The 17470-nt window shown below is 46.1% G+C and overlaps 3 protein-coding genes across 3 annotated transcripts; 2 read left to right on the top strand and 1 right to left on the bottom strand.

The window, feature by feature from the left end:
* Positions 1-848: 848 nt before the first annotated feature.
* Positions 849-2849, top strand: LOC306705714 (dnaJ homolog subfamily C member 5-like; the record flags this gene model as incomplete). Its single annotated transcript, XM_079172540.1, has 4 exons — positions 849-955; positions 1054-1267; positions 2163-2328; positions 2737-2849. 4 exons carry the CDS (start codon positions 849-851, stop codon positions 2847-2849), a joined length of 600 nt encoding a protein of 199 aa, XP_079028666.1.
* Positions 2850-5589: 2740 nt separating this feature from the next.
* LOC306705878 (E3 ubiquitin-protein ligase TRIM63-like) lies at positions 5590-15394 on the top strand. Its single transcript, XM_079172751.1, has 9 exons — positions 5590-5858; positions 6134-6306; positions 7074-7247; positions 8562-8658; positions 9544-9777; positions 10407-10429; positions 10543-10667; positions 10736-10974; positions 15178-15394. Exons 1-9 carry the CDS (start codon positions 5739-5741, stop codon positions 15253-15255), a joined length of 1263 nt encoding a protein of 420 aa, XP_079028877.1. The 5' UTR covers positions 5590-5738; the 3' UTR covers positions 15256-15394.
* Positions 15395-16652: 1258 nt separating this feature from the next.
* On the bottom strand, positions 16653-17030 carry LOC306706439 (uncharacterized protein; the record flags this gene model as incomplete). Its single annotated transcript, XM_079173525.1, has 1 exon — positions 16653-17030. One exon carries the CDS (start codon positions 17028-17030, stop codon positions 16653-16655), a length of 378 nt encoding a protein of 125 aa, XP_079029651.1.
* Between the last annotated feature and the right edge of the window lie 440 nt (positions 17031-17470).

Consider the following 17470-nt stretch of genomic DNA (forward strand, 5'->3'; position numbering starts at 1 on the left):
AGTGTGTTGAGCTCTTGTGTGTTAAAGTGCTGCTCTATGAACTAAAGGTCAACAACATTTGGTTTAAACACGTTAAACTCATCAGGTTCTTGTTAACAGCAGGATTCTCTTCACACAGCAGCAGTTATAACACAGTGATAATGATTCTGATCATAGATATTCAGCCGGTGTTTAAGAGTGTGTGTAAGAGATCTGAAATATACATCTTGAAAACTGCAAAAACCTATCTACGTTTTTATGTTTGTTAAATTCTCATTCTCACTAAATGATATGATTATTATACATATTACAAACTAAACACTTTAAAAACTCTAAAACAATAATTTAAATGAATCATTTATTTGTTGGTATGTTGGTCAGACGCTATGCTACGCTGATTAGCGTAACATGTGTGGTGTTTGTTATAAATGTACGTTGGTACATAGAGGGTGATGAGAAGCTGTACATGGAGGGACTTAGGACCCAGGGGAATGTAGGGGAAGCATGGAACCTGTAGTCTGTACCGTGGCAGCAACGTGTAGCACGAGGAAGCTAAGCTAATAAAGAGTTAAGAGCAGTTTGTTCTCTCGTGCTGATATGTTCATTTAAAAACACGACAATATGCATTTTAATATTGTCACGTTTGATCCTGTAACGAGACGTGTGTGTGTGTGTGTGTGTGTGTGTGTGTGTGTGTGTGTGTGTGTGTGTGAGACAGGAGGGTAGGGAAGTGACGCCACACAAACAGCTGTTCACCGCTCGCTGTACATCACTAATACACATGTACATATATTTAGTGACATAATAATGATTTATAGTTGTAGTTTTGCTCCTGATTGTGACCTCCTGTTACAGGTGATGCTCTCAGGATGTCTGACGGGAGGCAGAGAACCTTGTCCACCTCTGGAGAGTCTCTGTATCAGGTCCTGAGTCTGGAGAAAGGCTGCAGCCATGACGACATCAGGAAGTCCTACAGGTGAGCCTCAGGTGATCACTCAGCTGATCCCTTGTTGATCACAGGTGTGTGTGTGTTGACGTGAGGGCGTGTGTGTGTGTGTGTGTGTGTGGCGGCAGGAAGCTGGCGTTGCGGTTCCACCCCGACAAGAACCCGGAGAACCCGGAGGCGGCGGAGAAGTTCAAGGAGCTGAACAGCGCCCACGCCGTCCTGTCCGACCTCACCAAGAGGAACATCTATGACTCCTACGGGTCTCTGGGGCTCTACGTGGCCCAGCAGTTCGGAGAGGACAACGTCAACACCTACTTCATGCTGTCCACCTGGTGGGCCAAGGTGAGGGTCTGGTCCCAGTCTCAGGTCGTGTAGTGGATCCTAATGTGTCCTGTTGTCCTCTCAGGGTCTGGTCCTGGTCTTGTAGTGGATCCTGACGTGTCCTCTTGTCCTCTCAGGGTCCTGGTCTTGTAGTGGATCCTGACGTGTCCCCTTGTCCCCTCAGGGTCCTGGTCTCAGGTCTTGTAGTGGATCCTGATGTGTCCCCTTGTCCCCTCAGGGTCCTGGTCTCAGGTCTTGTAGTGGATCCTGACGTGTCCCCTTGTCCCCTCAGGGTCTGGTCCTGGTCCTGGTCTTGCAGTGGATCCTGACGTGTCCCCTCAGGGTCCTAGTCTCAGGTCTTGTAGTGGATCCTGACGTGTCCCCTTGTCCCCTCAGGGTACTGGTCTTGCAGTGGATCCTGATGTTACCCCTTGTCCCCTCAGGGTCCTGGTCTCAGGTCTTGCAGTGGATCCTGACGTGTCCCCTTGTCCCCTCAGGGTCCTGGTCTCAGGTCTTGCAGTGGATCCTGATGTTACCCCTTGTCCCCTCAGGGTCCTGGTCTCAGGTCTTGCAGTGGATCCTGATGTGTCCCCTTGTCCCCTCAGGGTCCTGGTCCTGGTCTTGTGGTGGATCCTGACGTGTCCACTCAGGGTCCTGGTCTCAGGTCTTGCAGTGGATCCTGATGTTACCCCTTGTCCCCTCAGGGTCCTGGTCTCAGGTCTTGCAGTGGATCCTGACGTGTCCCCTTGTCCCCTCAGGGTCCTGCTCTCAGGTCTTGCAGTGGATCCTGACGTGTCCCCTTGTCCCCTCAGGGTCTGGTCCTGGTCCTGGTCTTGTGGTGGATCCTGACGTGTCCCCTCAGGGTCCTGGTCTCAGGTCTTGCAGTGGATCCTGACGTGTCCCCTTGTCCCCTCAGGGCCTGTTCCTGGTCTGTGGGGTCCTGACCGGGTTTTACTGCTGCTGCTGTCTCTGCTGCTGCTGTAACTGTTGCTGTGGGAAACTGAAGCCGACGCCCACAGGTGAGGGGGCGGGGCCTGACTACGTCTCACCTGACGACCTGGAGGAGGAGCTACGCAACGACGGTGAGACAGGAAGTTCTGAGCTTTTATTTTGAAGGTCACACAGCCTGCGTTCTTCGTCTCTTTATGCTGAGCTTCATCAATCAGATGATCCGTTATCGGACAATTATTGATTAAATGTTTCTCTCATGACTCAATGACATCATTATCAATATCGTATCATATCATCAGAATAGAACTCATCACTGGGCCAATGATGTCATCACTGTATTCTGGATGCTGATTGGTCCGACCTCCTTTCAAGTGTATTGTCCAATCACAGATTAGCATGAAAGCAATCAGTTTATATTGATAGAAGAACAACAACACCTTTCATCCTACAGGTGTCGCTGTTGAGGCGTTTTAATCACAATTTAAACAATGCATTTATTGAAATAATTCTTTTGTATTTTATTCATATTTATATTTTAGTTTGTTTGTCTGCAGACGTTGAAGCTCCGATCGTTCAGCAGCCGACGAACGCTGGAGAGAAAACTCAGCTGATCACTGATGGACATCGAAGATATGGAGACACCTACACATGAGACAGGAAACGCATCATCATGGGGGGGCGGGGCTTAGATATGAGACACCTACACATGAGACAGGAAACGCATCATCATGGGGGGAGGGGCTTAGATATGAGACACCCACACATGAGACAGGAAACGCATCATCATGGGGGGGAGGGGCTTAGATATGAGACACCTACACATGAGACAGGAAACGCATCATCATGGGGGGAGGGGCTTAGATATGAGACACCTACACATGAGACAGGAAACGCATCATCATGGGGGGGCGGGGCTTAGATATGAGACACCTACACATGAGACAGGAAACGCATCATCATGGGGGGGCGGGGCTTAGATATGAGACACCCACACATGAGACAGGAAACGCATCATCATGGGGGGGCGGGGCTTAGATATGAGACACCTACACATGAGACAGGAAACGCATCATCATGGGGGGGCGGGGCTTAGATATGAGACACCCACACATGAGACAGGAAACGCATCATCATGGGGGGGGGGGTTCTGACATCATACGTTGATCCTTTTTTTATCTGTTTTGTTACGTCTCTTTGAATCTGTTGCAGTGCATCACATGTAAACATGTAAACTAAACTCAGGCTGTGATTGGTTGTTTGGTTGATTTGAGTGATGTTGACAGGAGAGGAGGCGGAGCTTCTGTCTCTAATTCCATATTTAATGTTGATTAAACTATATAATCGTGATGTAAATAATGTTTTGGTTTGGACGTGTGTTTCCTGTTGGTCACAGAATGATGATGTCATGTGATGATGTATTTATTCGATGACTCGCTGCATTTAAAAATCTGAACCTGTGACCAGAAGTTTCTCTTCTTAATGATCATGAATAAAGTGTCAATGCATCATCTACTGATATAAAGGGTTCCACTCAGATCATCATCATCACCATCATCATCTTCTTCTTCTTATCCGGTTCCTGATGAGGTCATCACAGCCCCCCCCCCCCCCCCCCCCCCCCCCCCACAGGACTCATAGAACAGTGCTTTTCAACCTTTTCTGAGCCGTGGCACATTTTTTACATTAAAAAGATCCAACAAAGTTACACAATGACACCATTTAGCATAATACAGCATATAACCCAATCACAGAGAGGCCACAACTAAACACTGGGACTACGTTGAGGGCCAAACAGGGTCAACATTTAATAAACATAATAAACATATTTTATGCAGATGTATTATCATATTATCATATTTTATGCAGACATGTCTGTGATCACACGTGTCAGTTCAGAGTCTGTGTTTTTCCTTTTCAAATATTTCTCCATCGCTGTTCGTCTTGTCACCTCAACCTCTCGCGTCATAATTCTACTGTCTTAAATTAACGAGGTCCTTACTGCGCTCCCTGCTGCCCCCTCTGGTCTGGAGGAGTATTACTACTAATCCAGTCACTACATCGCAGCTCAGACGCTCAACAATGGAACATCATTTGCAGCAACTAAATCATATTTTTTTGGTCCATTAAGTGAAATTGGACATTTTCCCCACGACACACTTGACGATCTCTCACTCACACTGGAACATCACTGGTGGAACATCACTGGTGGAACATCACTGGTGGAACATCACTGGTGGAACTTCACTGGTGGAACTTCACTGGTTGAACATCACTGGTGGAACATCACTGGTGGAACATCACTGGTGGAACTTCACTGGTGGAACATCACTGGTGGAACATCACTGGTGGAACATCACTGGTGGAACTTCACTGGTGGAACTTCACTGGTGGAACATCACTGGTGGAACATCACTGGTGGAACTTCACTGGTGGAACATCACTGGTGGAACTTCACTGGTGGAACTTCACTGGTGGAACATCACTGGTGGAACTTCACTGGTGGAACATCACTGGTGGAACTTCACTGGTGGAACTTCACTGGTGGAACATCACTGGTGGAACTTCACTGGTGGAACATCACTGGTGGAACTTCACTGGTGGAACATCACTGGTGGAACTTCACTGGTGGAACTTCACTGGTGGAACTTCACTGGTTGAACATCACTGGTGGAACATCACTGGTGGAACATCACTGGTGGAACTTCACTGGTGGAACATCACTGGTGGAACTTCACTGGTGGAACTTCACTGGTGGAACATCACTGGTGGAACATCACTGGTGGAACTTTACTGGTGGAACATCACTGGTGGAACTTCACTGGTGGAACTTCACTGGTGGAACATCACTGGTGGAACTTCACTGGTGGAACATCACTGGTGGAACTTCACTGGTGGAACTTCACTGGTGGAACTTCACTGGTGGAACATCACTGGTGGAACTTCACTGGTGGAACATCACTGGTGGAACTTCACTGGTGGAACATCACTGGTGGAACATCACTGGTGGAACTTCACTGGTGGAACTTCACTGGTGGAACATCACTGGTGGAACTTCACTGGTGGAACTTCACTGGTGGAACTTCACTGGTGGAACTTCACTGGTGGAACTTCACTGGTGGAACATCACTGGTGGAACCTTCTCCACGTCCATAAAAAGTGTAGACTGGATGAGCTCCTGTGAACCCTTCATAGAGACCTGAAGGGTGAAGATCTGGTCCACAGAATCCACAAGGATCCTCCTGGATCTGTTCTCATGAACTCAGGAGGATTCTCCTTCATAACTGCACTGTCCCTTTAATACCCCCCCCCCTTTGTCACGCCTCCTCGTGACCTTTGACATATAAGGGCATGTCGGCATGGCAACACCTGACGTCTGTCCGTCTAAAAACAGACCGAGCTCTCACTCTGCCGCCTGAAGGCCTCCAACAGGCCTCTGCTGCTGCTGCTTTACTTCTCTCTCTTGGACTTCATCTCTTTTTATTTCCTATCCGGGTGGCTCCTCTTCCTCCTCTTCCTCCTCTTCCTCCTCCTCTTCGTCGTCATGGAGAGCCTAGAGAAGCAGCTCGTCTGTCCGATCTGTCTGGAGATGTTCACCAAGCCGGTGGTCATTCTGCCCTGTCAGCACAACCTCTGTCGCAAGTGTGCCAACGACGTGTTCCAGGTGACAGACACACACGCACAAACACAGACACACACACACAAACACAGACACACACGAACAAACACAGACACACACAAACACAGACACACACACACACAGACACACACACACACAGACACACACACACACAGACACACACACACTCACACAGACACACCCACACACACACACTCACACAGACACACACAGCTTCCTAGAGGACGTCTCAGCAGAGATGCTGGCTAACATTAGCTCATTTACTAACCGTCTACCTGTGTGACTCCGCCCACCTGCAGGCGTCCAATCCCTACCTGTCTACGAGGAGCGGCTCCACAGTGACGTCCGGCGGACGCTTCCGCTGCCCGTCCTGCCGACATGAGGTGGTTCTGGATCGACACGGAGTCTACGGGCTGCAGAGGAACCTGCTGGTGGAGAACATCATCGACATGTACAAACAGGGAAGCACCAGGTAACACACACACACACCTGTACACACCTGGTAATACACACTCTTTTTTTTTAATTCTTGGCTTTTATTTTGGTAAGTTTGTGTATTTAAAGTCCTTCCAGGTCCAATGACATCACACAGATGGATAACGTGACATCACAGTTTAACAGATGTTTTCACACAAGTGTGATGAAACTGTTCAGCTCCTGTTTCTGCTGAGTCACAGTTTCACAACAACAACAACAACAACATGTTTCCACTGACAGCAGTAAGTCGCTGTGATTGGATGTTTCTCTCTCACATGGAGACCAATCAACTTTAATAAACTATGGTCTGCTGAGTGAGGGTCCCCTCCTGTCTGTCTCTCTTTATATATTCATTACTTTATTCATATGAGATATATAAAAGATATATATAAACATCAACACTGGAAAACAGGACCTAGGTTTTATGACCTGATTCACCTCTGTAGGAATGCTGTGTTTATCTGCATCTCGTACCTTCCCCTCAGTAGAACACCCATCTTCCAAAACATCCCAATATACTAGAATACATTTTACCATTACAAGACCCAGAACAGCTGGAGGGATTATATCTCCCAGCTGGCCTGGGAACGCCTCGATCCCCCAGAATGAGCTGCAACATGCTGCAGAGGGAAGTCTGGGTCAGCCTGCTGGGCTGCTGCCACCAAGACCCGACCCCGGATAAGAGGAGGAACATGGATGTATAAATGTATTTAAATGATCCATATGAAGTATTATTCTCTCCCTGTCTGTCTCTCTGAGCAGTAGACCGGTCCCAGAGGAGAAGCTGGAGCAGCCGATGTGTGAGACACATGAAGAGGAGAAGATCAACATCTACTGTGTAACCTGCAGCGCTCCCACCTGTTCTCTGTGCAAAGTGTTCGGAGCTCACAAAGACTGTGAGGTCGCTCCGCTGGACGACATCTTCCTCAAGCAGAAGGTAACGCTGTCTCACACCTGGTTCATACCACAGACAGGTTCACACCACAGACAGGTTTACACCACAGACAGGTTTACACCACAGACAGGTTCATACCACAGACAGGTTTACACCACAGACAGGTTTACACCACAGACAGGTTCATACCACAGACAGGTTTACACCACAGACAGGTTTACACCACAGACAGGTTTACACCACAGACAGGTTCATACCACAGACAGGTTTACACCACAGACAGGTTTACACCACAGACAGGTTCATACCACAGACAGGTTTACACCACAGACAGGTTTATAACACAGACAGGTTTACACCACAGACAGGTTTATAACACAGACAGGTTTACACCACAGACAGGTTTACACCACAGACAGGTTTACACCACAGACAGGTTTATACCACAGACAGGTTTATAACACAGACAGGTTTACACCACAGACAGGTTTATAACACAGACAGGTTTACACCACAGACAGGTTTATAACACAGACAGGTTCATACCACAGACAGGTTTATAACACAGACAGGTTTACACCACAGACAGGTTTATAACACAGACAGGTTTATACCACAGACAGGTTTACACCACAGACAGGTTTATAACACAGACAGGTTTACACCACAGACAGGTTTATAACACAGACAGGTTCATACCACAGACAGGTTTATAACACAGACAGGTTTACACCACAGACAGGTTTATAACACAGACAGGTTTATAACACAGACAGGTTCATACCACAGACAGGTTTACACCACAGACAGGTTTACACCACAGACAGGTTTATACCACAGACAGGTTCATACCACAGACAGGTTTACACCACAGACAGGTTTACACCACAGACAGGTTTACACCACAGACAGGTTCATACCACAGACAGGTTTACACCACAGACAGGTTTACACCACAGATAGGTTTATACCACAGACAGGTTCATACCACAGACAGGTTTACACCACAGACAGGTTTACACCACAGACAGGTTCATACCACAGACAGGTTCATACCACAGACAGGTTTACACCACAGACAGGTTCATACTACAGACAGGTTTACACCACAGACAGGTTCATACCACAGACAGGTTCACACCACAGACAGGTTCATACCACAGACAGGTTTACACCACAGACAGGTTCACACCACAGACAGGTTCATACCACAGACAGGTTCATAACACAGACAGGTTCTGTCATAATCTGGTATAATTTTTCTCTCTGTTAACGTGTGTCTGTGTGTGTCTGTGTGTGTGTGTGTGTGTGTGTGTGTCTGTGTGTGTGTGTGTGTGTGTGTGTGTGTGTGTGTGGGTTGAGTTGACTGACTGTATCTCCATGTTAGTTGGAAACAATGAGAGAACTCAGGCTGTCATCAGTCAGCTGGAGGAAACCTGCACAACCGTCAACGTGAGTCTTAAACTGACTCACCTGTACTATGCTGACTCACCTGTATTGTGCTGACTCACCTGTATTATGCTGACTCACCTGTATTGTGCTGACTCACCTGTACTACGCTGACTCACCTGTATTATGCTGACTCACCTGTATTGTGCTGACTCACCTGTATTATGCTGACTCACCTGTATTGTGCTGACTCACCTGTATTATGCTGACTCACCTGTATTGTGCTGACTCACCTGTATTGTGCTGACTCACCTGTATTATGCTGACTCACCTGTATTGTGCTGACTCACCTGTATTATGCTGACTCACCTGTATTGCGCTGACTCACCTGTATTATGCTGACTCACCTGTATTGCGCTGACTCACCTGTATTATGCTGACTCACCTGTATTATGCTGACTCACCTGTATTGCGCTGACTCACCTGTATTATGCTGACTCACCTGTATTATGCTGACTCACCTGTATTGTGCTGACTCACCTGTATTATGCTGACTCACCTGTATTATGCTGACTCACCTGTATTATGCTGACTCACCTGTATTACGCTGACTCACCTGTATTACGCTGACTCACCTGTATTACGCTGATTCACCTGTATTGTGCTGACTCACCTGTATTGTGCTGACTCACCTGTATTACGCTGACTCACCTGTATTACGCTGACTCACCTGTATTACGCTGACTCACCTGTATTGTGCTGACTCACCTGTATTGTGCTGACTCACCTGTATTATGCTGACTCACCTGTATTATGCTGACTCACCTGTATTACGCTGACTCACCTGTATTGTGCTGACTCACCTGTATTATGCTGACTCACCTGTATTATGCTGACTCACCTGTATTACGCTGACTCACCTGTATTACGCTGACTCACTGTTCTCAGGAGAACGGCCGCAGACAGAAGTCGAAGGTGTGCGAGACGTTCGACCAGCTGTTCGCGCTGCTGGAGGAGAGGAAAGGTGAGATGACGGTGAGGATCAGCTGTGAGCAGGAGGAGAAGCTGGACTACCTGAGAGGTCTGAGGAGGAAGTACAGCGAACACCTGGAGACCAGCGCCAAGCAGCTGGAGACCGCCATCCAGACCATGGACGAGCCCGAGATGGCCGTGTTCCTGCAGGTGACCCTGAACGCACCGCGACAGACAGGAAGTGATGTCGTAGTTCTTCTCAGTACTCACCGAGTACTTCTGTGTACTTCTTAAAAACACAAGTATTAGACTTATTAATACTTCATGAAGTTATCCTGCAAAGTAACTCAGTAAAGTTACTCTAAGTACACTATGTACAAGTCCAATTCTGAGGTACTAGTACTTCAGTTCAGTACTTTCACGTGTTCAATATTTGTAGTTACTTTGCAGATTAATATTACTAATAAATGATGATGTAATATTATAGATTATATAAAGTCATTAGAATAATATTCACCTTTAAAGTGATGAACATGTCAACGATCAATAATTATAATACAATAATATAATATTATTCACGAGTACTTTTACTTTTGGTTCATCGTATTTTCTGATGTGAATACTTTTGTGCTTTTACTTCAGTAAGATTTTCACTTATTGTATTTCTACTCTGTAGTATTTCTACACTGTAGTATTTATATATATATATATATATATATATATATATATATATATATATATATATATATATATATGTGAATACTTAGTTTAAAATGCAGGTATTTTAAACATTATGAATGAAATAATATTTATTAACTTTAATAACTTTTCTTCCACAGACGACCAAACCTCTGCTACAGAAGTGAGTCTTTACCAACATGTGAACAACAACAATAACAGTATTAATTAGTATTAATGTTAGCATTAATAGATATATATATTATTATTAATAATAATAAAGTGGATCATCTCCAGGATGCTGGAGGGCTGCAGCACGGCTCACATGGACACAGTGCAGCCTGGATACGAGAACATGGAGCACTTCATCGCTGACTTTGAGCCTCAGAGACGAGCGCTGATGAAAGTCGACTTCATCAAACGTAAGAAATAGGAAGTCATGTGACCGTCCAATCAGAGAGCTGCTTTCACATCCACGCTGTCTCCTCAGGTGATGAAGACGACGATGAGGATGAAGAAGAGGCGGTGGGGGTCAGAGGGACGAGCTCAGCCAATCAGCAGTCGCCTCTGTCTCCCGTTCAGCCTATAGGTGTTCAACTCTCAGCCCCGCCCCCTCAGAGACCCTTAGAGACCCCGCCCACCGTGACGTCGCTGACGAAACCCCCCGCCTCTTTAACCACACAGGCCCCGCCCCCTCTGCCCACATCCACCGCAAGCCCCGCCCCTCAGGTATGACATCACACGCTGCATTCAGGAACATGAAGTCAAAAGTTCAACAATTAACATTTATTCATTTATTTAGATTTGTATTTATTCAATTGAATCACATTTTAATCTGTTACAAATATAATCACAATTAAATTATAGGAAACTTTACGTTTCTGGAGATAAAGAATCATTAAATAAAAATAAATGTTTTCATTTTAAAATCAAATGTTTTCAATTCAAATAGAATTATGAACAATCTACTCGTTCTTCTTCTTTTTCCTCTTCTTCTTCTTCTTCTTCTCCTACATCCTCTCTTTCTTCTTCTCTTTCTCCTCCTCCTCCTCCTCCTGTGAGTGTGAGTGTGGAGGTGGAGGTGGAGGTGGAGGTGGAGGTGTGAGTGGCTCTAGCTGTGGATGGTTCCTGGTCTTCGGGTCTTTCACTGGTTCTTCCTCTGTTGAGGCGGATGATCAGCTGAGTCTCTTTAACGGGTTCACTGGTGTGTGTGGTGAGTGATCGGGGCTTTGTCGAGGTGTTTTTGGGAGGAACGGCGTCCTCAGAGACGCCTCCTCCGTCTCTCCGGCAGTGAGTGAGGATCGTCCGGGTACCAGCGTGACGGTGGAGGAGAAATTGAGAGCTCAATATTCTGCTTTGTCAATATTTCTGCACCGAACCAGGGAACAGAGAGAGAGGACATCCTGGACAATGAACTAAAGAACCATCATCAACAACCTTTACTGGTGGTGATTTTAACTGCACTTTGGACTGTACTGTAGACCGGACCGGTGAGGAACCACGTCCACAATCACCTCACAGCCTGAACAGGGTCATCACACATCTAGACCTGCTAGACGCATGCAGAACCAAACATCCACAATCCAGACCGTACACATGAGGGTCAACAACAACAGGGTGAGTGCAGCCAGGTTAGACCGGATATACATCTCACAGGGTCTCAGCTCCAGATTGCTCCACAGCAGCATCAGTCCACTTGGCTTCAGTGACCACATCATCACCGTACAGCTGATCACTTCACCAGGTCAAGGGTCAAGTCCTGCTGGCTCTTCAACAACAAACGCCTGCAGGACACTACTTTCTGCAAGAGCTTTGAGCTTTTTGGGCTGATTTGGAAAAGCAGAAAAACTGACTCTAGTTCTCTGAAGCTGTGGTGGGTTCGTGTTTTTTGCAGCTCTGGGGAGCTCTGGTCAGGTCTCGCTTCCTCCAGCTGAAGGACATGGACGCCCCGAGCTCTTTCTTCTTCAACCTGGAGAGATCGGTGGCACAGAGGAAGCAGATGACCTGCCTTAGGCTTCCAGGAGGCAGAGTGACCACCAGCCCGGGCGAGATGAGGAACCGTGCCCTGGAGTTCTACGCTGACCTCTTTGGGGCGGAGCAGTGCAGCACGGAGTGTCGGCAGGAGCTTCTGGAGGGGCTTCCTCAGCTCAGCCCAGAGGAGAAAGCTGCTCTGGATTGTGGGCTGACTCTGGAGGATTTGACGGCTGCTGTTAATCAGATGGCATCGGGTAAGGCACCAGGGATTGATGGTCTCTCCGCAGACTTCTACAAATGCTTCTGGAACATACTTGGACATGACTTGCATAGTGTTCTTTTGGAGTGTTTCGGAACTGGATCACTTCCTGTCTCCTGCCAGCGAGCGGTGCTTTCCCTGCTGCCAAAGAAAGGAGACCTGGTGTTACTCAGGACCTGGAGGCCGGTGGTCCTCCTCTGTACTGACTATAAGGTGCTGACCAGAGCCTTATCAAAGAGACTCAAGGGCAACCTGGACTTAGTGGTACATTCAGACCAGACATATTGTGCACCTGACAGGACAAGTATGGACACTTTGGACTTGTGCAGGAACAATAATGTAAACGTTGGTGTTGTGTGTTTGGATCAGGAGAAAGCCTTTGACAGCGTGGATCACTCATATCTGTGTTCTGCACTCAGGCTTTTGGTTTTGGTGACGGTTTTCTGGCTTGGGTTGGATTATTGTACAGTGGTGCTCAATGTATGGTGAAGACGGGGGCGGGGCTGAGTCGACCAACCCCTGTACAGCGAGGGAGAAGATGGGGTTTTCCTATTTCAGGTCAGTTATATAGCTCAGCCATTGAGCCCTCTGTGCAGGTTGAGAGGTGGACTCAGCGGTCTCTCACTGCCGGGTCCTCCGGTCTTCATCGTCCTCCTCTTGTATCTGCTTATGCAGATGATGTGTGTGTCTTTGTCAACAGTCAGAAGGACGTTCAATGTTTGCAGGATGCCTTATCGTTTTATGAAAAGGCATCATCTGCATGAGTGAACTGGGCCAAGAGTGAAGCCTTGTTGGTGGGACAGTGGAGGGACGGGCAGCGCCTGGTCTGCTGGTGGACTGGACTGGTCTGGACTGGTCTGGTCTGGACTGGTCTGGGGGAAAGAGGGACTGAAAGTCCTGGGAGTTTTTTTGGGCAACGAGGGCTTTCAAGCAAAGACCTGTGAGGGAGTGAAGGAGAAAGAGTGCGCTCGTTTTTCTAAATGGAAATAGTTGCTACCCCAGTTGTCGTATAGAGGAAGAGTTCTGGTTGCCAATAACTTAGTTGCCTCGACTCTGTGGCGCAGACTCATCGCTCTGACGCCACAAAGAGGCCTGATGGAGGACGTCCAGAGATCCATCGTAGACTTTTTCTGGTCTGGCGAGCACTGGGCCCGGGCAGCAGCTCTGTACCTGCCTGTTGATGAAGAGGGACACGGACTGATCCACATCCAGTCCAACATGGCCTCCTTTAGACTCCAGACAGCTCAAGGACTCCGTCTGTGGCCCAGGCTGGTTCATCACAGCTCGACTGCTGCTGAGGAGAGCTGGGCGGTCGACAAGCAGCTGTTCCTCCTGCACCCAGAGACTTTGGACCTTACGGGACTAACATCATTCTACAGCGCTGCCCTGCAGGCGTGAAGATCTTCAAGACCACACGGGCCACACATGAGGTTCCTGGAATGTGGTTGTTTGAGGAACCTTTGTTCCTTTAACAACTTTATAAAATCTCAAACTCTGCAATCTGCCAGCCTGCCAGCGAGTCTCAGAGAGGCTGGCTGCACCACGCTGAGCCGTCTGATGAGGATGACGGCGACATCGATGGACGTCCTGAGAGACGACGGCAGCGTCACCTCAGCTGATCAACAGAGCGGTGGAGGAGGTCTGTGCCGCCCTGTCCAGACCCCAGAGTCTCTGTGAGACCAGTGGTGTGACGGCTTTGAGTCCTGCTTCCCCTCTCTGTTTATCTCCCCCTCTGTGGGGGAGCGGCAGGAAGAGGGGAGTCAGCTGCTCACCTTCACAACCCCGCACCTGGACAAGTTCCAGGATGTGGGCAAAGAAGCCGTCTACCACGCCTGCGTCAAGGTCGTCAACCGGCGCTCTTTGACGGGGACGAAGGAGTCGAGGTGGACTGAGTTCTTTGGTCCAGATGTTTCTCCTGAAGGCAGCTGGAGGTCTCTGCACAAGCTGCCCGTTGGAAAGCGGACAGCAGACCTCCAGTGGAGGGTCGGACACGGGGCGATAGCCACAAACGGGTACAGAGCACCTTGATCCAGAGCTGTTCCCAGAGTGACTCTTATACATCTGTTCCTTCAGTGTCCTCGACTGTCAGCACTGTTTGAACTTTTTAAAAGGTGGTTCCAGGGTCTTGGAAAGTTTTTTTTGTTTGTTTTGTTTGTCTTTGGTCCCAAATACTCTGCTGAGAGAAAAACAGTTCACACGTTGGTGAACGTTTTTTTTATGAAAGTCAGCGATCACTTCAGTGACTTCCCCAAATTCATCACATCAGTCAACGTAGTTATGAAAATGTTCAGCTTTGACCTTCTGGATGAGAAGAAGCGTTTCCGCCTTAAAAAACACATCACTGTTCTTAGAAAAACACAGAAAGGTAGACTTGTTAAAAAGACTCAGTGTCTCTCTGTAGGTTCTCTGAGCCTCAGTTGTTTTTGGTGTTTAGTTGTAGTAGTGGAGGTTCTGATGGACCGATGACTGAAGTAAAAGGATGATTGTTCATGTGAGATGTTGGTGTTTCTGTGGGTGAAGGAGTTGTTTTTATTTATTTATTTTGAATTGATGACGTGACCGTGATCTGTCCTGGATCAATAAAAGGAATTTAAAAATCAAATCTACTCCTTCTTCCTCTTCCTCTTTTTCTTCTTCCTCTTCTTCCTCTTTTTCTTCTTTTTCTTCTTCTTTTTCTTCTTCTTCTTCTTCTTCTTCAGTCTGATCAGCAGAATGAATCAGAGGACAAAGATGGAACAAAGCACGTCTTCTCCTTCAGTTGGCTCAACCAGAAGTAAAACCAGGTTCAGGATCATGAGTCCCGGATCTGGATCAGTCTCCAGTCTTCTTCTCTGACTTCACTGTTTCTTTTTCATTATTTAATTGTTAAATAGAAGATCTGAATGTTTTCTGTTAAAATGTAAAATAAATTTTCCTGATGAACTTTGAGTGCGTCTGTTTTAAGACGAACAAAAACCGTGTGATTCTCAAAACGGTGAAATGAACTTGATGCTAAGCTAGCTTGCTAACACCACCGAGCTTCCATCACTTGAATAATCCCATCAAATATTGATGTGCTTTCCTACAACGGTGTGTATGAGGCATTACGTTGTTACATTTTACTAATTTGGATGGTTAGCTCGCCTGCTAATTCCACCAGGTTTCATGCTAACGTTGCACTGGATACAGATTCAGGTCTACGGTCCCTCTGGCTCCTCAACGCTAGGAGACGACTTCACCCGGAGCTAGCTCACTAGCTAGCTCTATAGATGGACAAGCTAACCCGCTAACTAACTCAAACTACTTCTATAAATTCTGTAGAAGAAGAAGGTGACATTCTTCTTCTTCTTGTCACTCATTTCTGAAACGTTAAAAATAATCAAATGATACTTCTCTTGTGAAAAACACTTGAACAACATGAATGAGAAAGCGGTGGATGAATCTACGTTTGGTGCTCTGGTGAGTGTTTGTGTAAATAAAGTTCGGTGAGCCGGCAGCAGAAGAAGACGTGACTTTGAAAAGTTTTATTGTAAATATTAAATGTTCACACCTGTTTTAATTACCAACAAACACATTCAGGTATACAATAAAATCAAATCCAATCCTTTACTGTGAAGATTCCACTCAAAGGTTATATCCACATATATATACATATATGTACATATATGTATATATATGTACATATATATACATATATGTACATATATATATACATATATGTACATATATGTACATATATGTATATATATATGTACATATATATATACATATATGTGTTTATAGTGTTATATGCCTTAAGTCTTCTAAATGAAAGCTATAATTTATGCAAACACAAGTAATTAAATTCATACTTGAATTAAAAAAATTATGCAATTAATCAGTAAATCAATAAATAAATGAAGAAAAACACAGAAGAGAAAAATATGTATTATTTTAGTTAAACATTTGAATATTTATTAATGAATTTTATTTATTTATTTCAGTATTTATTACCTTTTGATGGATGAATAAGTACTTTTTTCATCTCGATATCAATAATCTACCGTTAGAGATGAATTCTGTTTGAAGTTTAGGTTCCAATTGAACATTTTTAATGTAAATAGTGAAAGTAGTGCAACTGTCCAGTGAAAGGAGTTGAAGTGGAAGCAGCTGAAACATGAAACCGACCAATCAGACGACCTCAGTAGTTGGAGGACTACTTCCCGAAGGTGTCCATCATCTTGCGGTTGCTGTCGGCCTGCTGGGCGATCTGCTCGGCTCGAGCCATCTCCAGGACTCCTCTGAGGAGGTGGAAGGTCAGATCCAGAGAGATGGGAGGCTCCTCAGACCTCCTCCACTTCTCCACCTCCTCCTCCTCCTGAGCTCCGCCCACCGCCAGAGAGGAGGAGCCTCCACCTCCGCCCACCTGGAGGGACAACTCCTCCCCCAGGTGGAGCAGCAGCGGTCGGGGGAGGAGGAGCAGGCGACGGAGGCCGGCGGTGGAGGAGGAGGAGTCGACGGGTCGAGAGTCAGCAGAGCGAGGGAGGAGGAGGCCGAGCAGAGCAACGACCCACAGCAACACCTTCATCTTCATCTTCATCTTCATCAGGTACAACCTGAAGGAAGACAGGAGGCTTATGTATACATATATATATACACATATATATACACATATATATATATATATATATATATACATATATATATATATATACATATATATATATATATATATATACATATATATATATATATATATATATATACATATATATATATATATATATATGTATATATATATATATATATATATATGTACATATATATTCATACATATTACAAACTAAACACTTTAAAAACTCTAAACAATAATTTAAATGAATCATTTATTTGTTGGTGTGTTGGTCAGACACTATGCTACGCTGATTAGCGTAACATGTGTGGTGTTTGTTATAAATGTACGTTGGTACATAGAGGGTGATGAGAAGCTGTACATGGAGGGACTTAGGACCCAGGGGACTGTAGGGGAAGGAA

The sequence above is a fragment of the Pholis gunnellus genome (genome assembly GCF_910591455.1).
Source record: "Pholis gunnellus genome assembly, chromosome: 14".
Taxonomy (NCBI): domain Eukaryota; kingdom Metazoa; phylum Chordata; class Actinopteri; order Perciformes; family Pholidae; genus Pholis; species Pholis gunnellus.

Coding starts and splice junctions, on each gene's coding strand:
- LOC306705878 (XM_079172751.1), top strand. CDS start 5,739: ATGGAGAGCCTAGAGAAGCAGCTCGTCTGTCCGATCTGTCTGGAGATG. Junction 6,307..7,073: donor TACAAACAGGGAAGCACCAG/GTAACACACACA, acceptor CTCTCTGAGCAG/TAGACCGGTCCCAGAGGAGA. Junction 10,975..15,177: donor CCGCAAGCCCCGCCCCTCAG/GTATGACATCAC, acceptor CTTCTTCTTCAG/TCTGATCAGCAGAATGAATC.